At 40.2% G+C, this 1,828-nt stretch overlaps 1 protein-coding gene across 1 annotated transcript in view; it reads right to left on the bottom strand.

The window, feature by feature from the left end:
- LOC110450958 overlaps window positions 1-1,828 on the bottom strand; it is a 15,498-nt gene that overhangs the window by 4,230 nt on the left and 9,440 nt on the right. Inside the window, exons 5-6 of the mRNA XM_021498775.1 lie at window positions 1,444-1,719; window positions 793-918 (exon numbers count right to left, since the gene is read on the bottom strand). Of these exons, the coding sequence (XP_021354450.1) occupies window positions 793-918; window positions 1,444-1,719 (402 nt within the window). The remainder of the gene's footprint in view (window positions 1-792; window positions 919-1,443; window positions 1,720-1,828) is intronic.

Genomic DNA, 1,828 nt, shown 5'->3' with positions numbered 1-1,828 from the left:
CATTGCTTGGTGTGTTGACGTAGACCATTGCTTGGTGTGTTGACGTAGACCATTGCTTGGTGTGTTGACGTAGACCATTGCTGGGTGTGTTGACGTAGACCAATGCTTGGTGTGTTGACGTAGACCATCGCTTGGTGTGTTGACGTAGACCATTGTTTGGTGTGTTGACGTAGACCAGTGCTTGGTGTGTTGACGTACACCATTGATTGGTGTGTTGACGTAGACCATTGATTGGTGTGGTGACGTAGACCATTGATTGGTGTGCTGACGCAGACCATTGATTGGTGTGTTGACGTAGACCATTGATTGGTGTGGTGACGTAGACCATTGCTTGGTGTGCTGACGTAGACCATTGATTGGTGTGTTGACGAAGACCATTGCTTTGTGTGTTGACGTAGACCATTGATTGGTGTGCTGACGTAGACCATTGGTTGGTGTGCTGACGTAGACCATTGATTGGTGTGCTGACGTAGACCATTGCTGGGTGTGTTGACGTAGAACAATTGTTTGTATGTTTGTATCTGGTTGACGATTGGTTAGAGTGTCAATCATCAGTGTGTGAAGCATTACTACTATATTAATCCAAATGCACATTTTAGTCGCATGTGCTATCATATTTGCTGTAACACATGATTCAAATTGGCTATCGCCGTTTACCGGTCGGAAATAATATATATCCTTCTTTTTCTACAAAACGTCACTGATCAATATCAAACTTTTCCTCAGAACTTTTGACAGTATTGAATATTCTTACACACATACACATCAGTACATACACACCTGTAAACTTACCTGTATAAAGTGACTCTACCAGCCTGGGAAGGGATATCATGCACGCCACCATACCAGCAACAAAGCGAGTATTCTGCTTCCCGAAAATGTCAGGTAGGACTTTCTGTGTTGACATGGAAACAAGTCCTGTGACAGATAAAATACAAACATATTAAGTTTTCTATTTCCAAAGTATAAATATAAGCAGTAAAAATCTCGTCAATTATGATGTGTTTTTTGATATTTTTACTTTGAATATTTCTGTGTAGGAGCTGATTGATCTCTTTAATTTAGATTATTGTTGGTACAACTCCAATTACCAATGCATATCATATTCTGAAATGTTACAAAATAGTATTTCTTGGTAACGTATGTTATGTGGTATGGTTTGTCAAAAAATAAACATGATATATTTGTTAATATCCAAAACAGAAACGGACAATGATTCCAGTTATGTCCCCTACACTTTTAATTATGATTGTTATGACAGTATTTATGTAATGTTTGTCAATAAAGGAAAAGAATTCAATAGGTCTAGCCTGATGTCCTAACATTTTGTACAATCTCGTGATTAGTAAATATATATATATATTCGCTAAAATCAATTCTTGTTTGAAATCCAACTCACTCGACTGAATATAAATCTCCATGATTTCTTGTGGTTTTACTCACCATTAGCGACACCAAGGATACCAAAACAGACAGATGCCCAAATACACGTAGTGATGTTGTCCATAGGGATCGCCACGGTGGTGGTGAGGACTGCGGCCAGAAGGACAACGACCCCACTGAACAGGAACAGCACACTCTCAACTGTGTTCCGCAGACACACAGCCCAAAGATATCCTAAAAGCTGACCCAACAGAGGAACCAGCAGCAGGACGACCTTTTCGTAACCGTCTTGTTTACCAGGGTACGCAAATTTTGATTGATCTCCAAATCCTTTACCTAAGATAATACGAAATCGAAATAATATTAAAAACAGGTATGTTACATTATCAACCTCAGAAGTGGAAGCTGACAGGAACTCTGCTCCACCCCCCCCCCCCCCCCCCCC

The sequence above is a fragment of the Mizuhopecten yessoensis genome, unplaced genomic scaffold (assembly GCF_002113885.1).
Source record: "Mizuhopecten yessoensis strain PY_sf001 unplaced genomic scaffold, ASM211388v2 scaffold603, whole genome shotgun sequence".
In the NCBI taxonomy this organism is placed as follows: Eukaryota; Metazoa; Mollusca; class Bivalvia; order Pectinida; family Pectinidae; genus Mizuhopecten; species Mizuhopecten yessoensis.
This window is presented reverse-complemented; position numbering and strand designations above follow the sequence as displayed.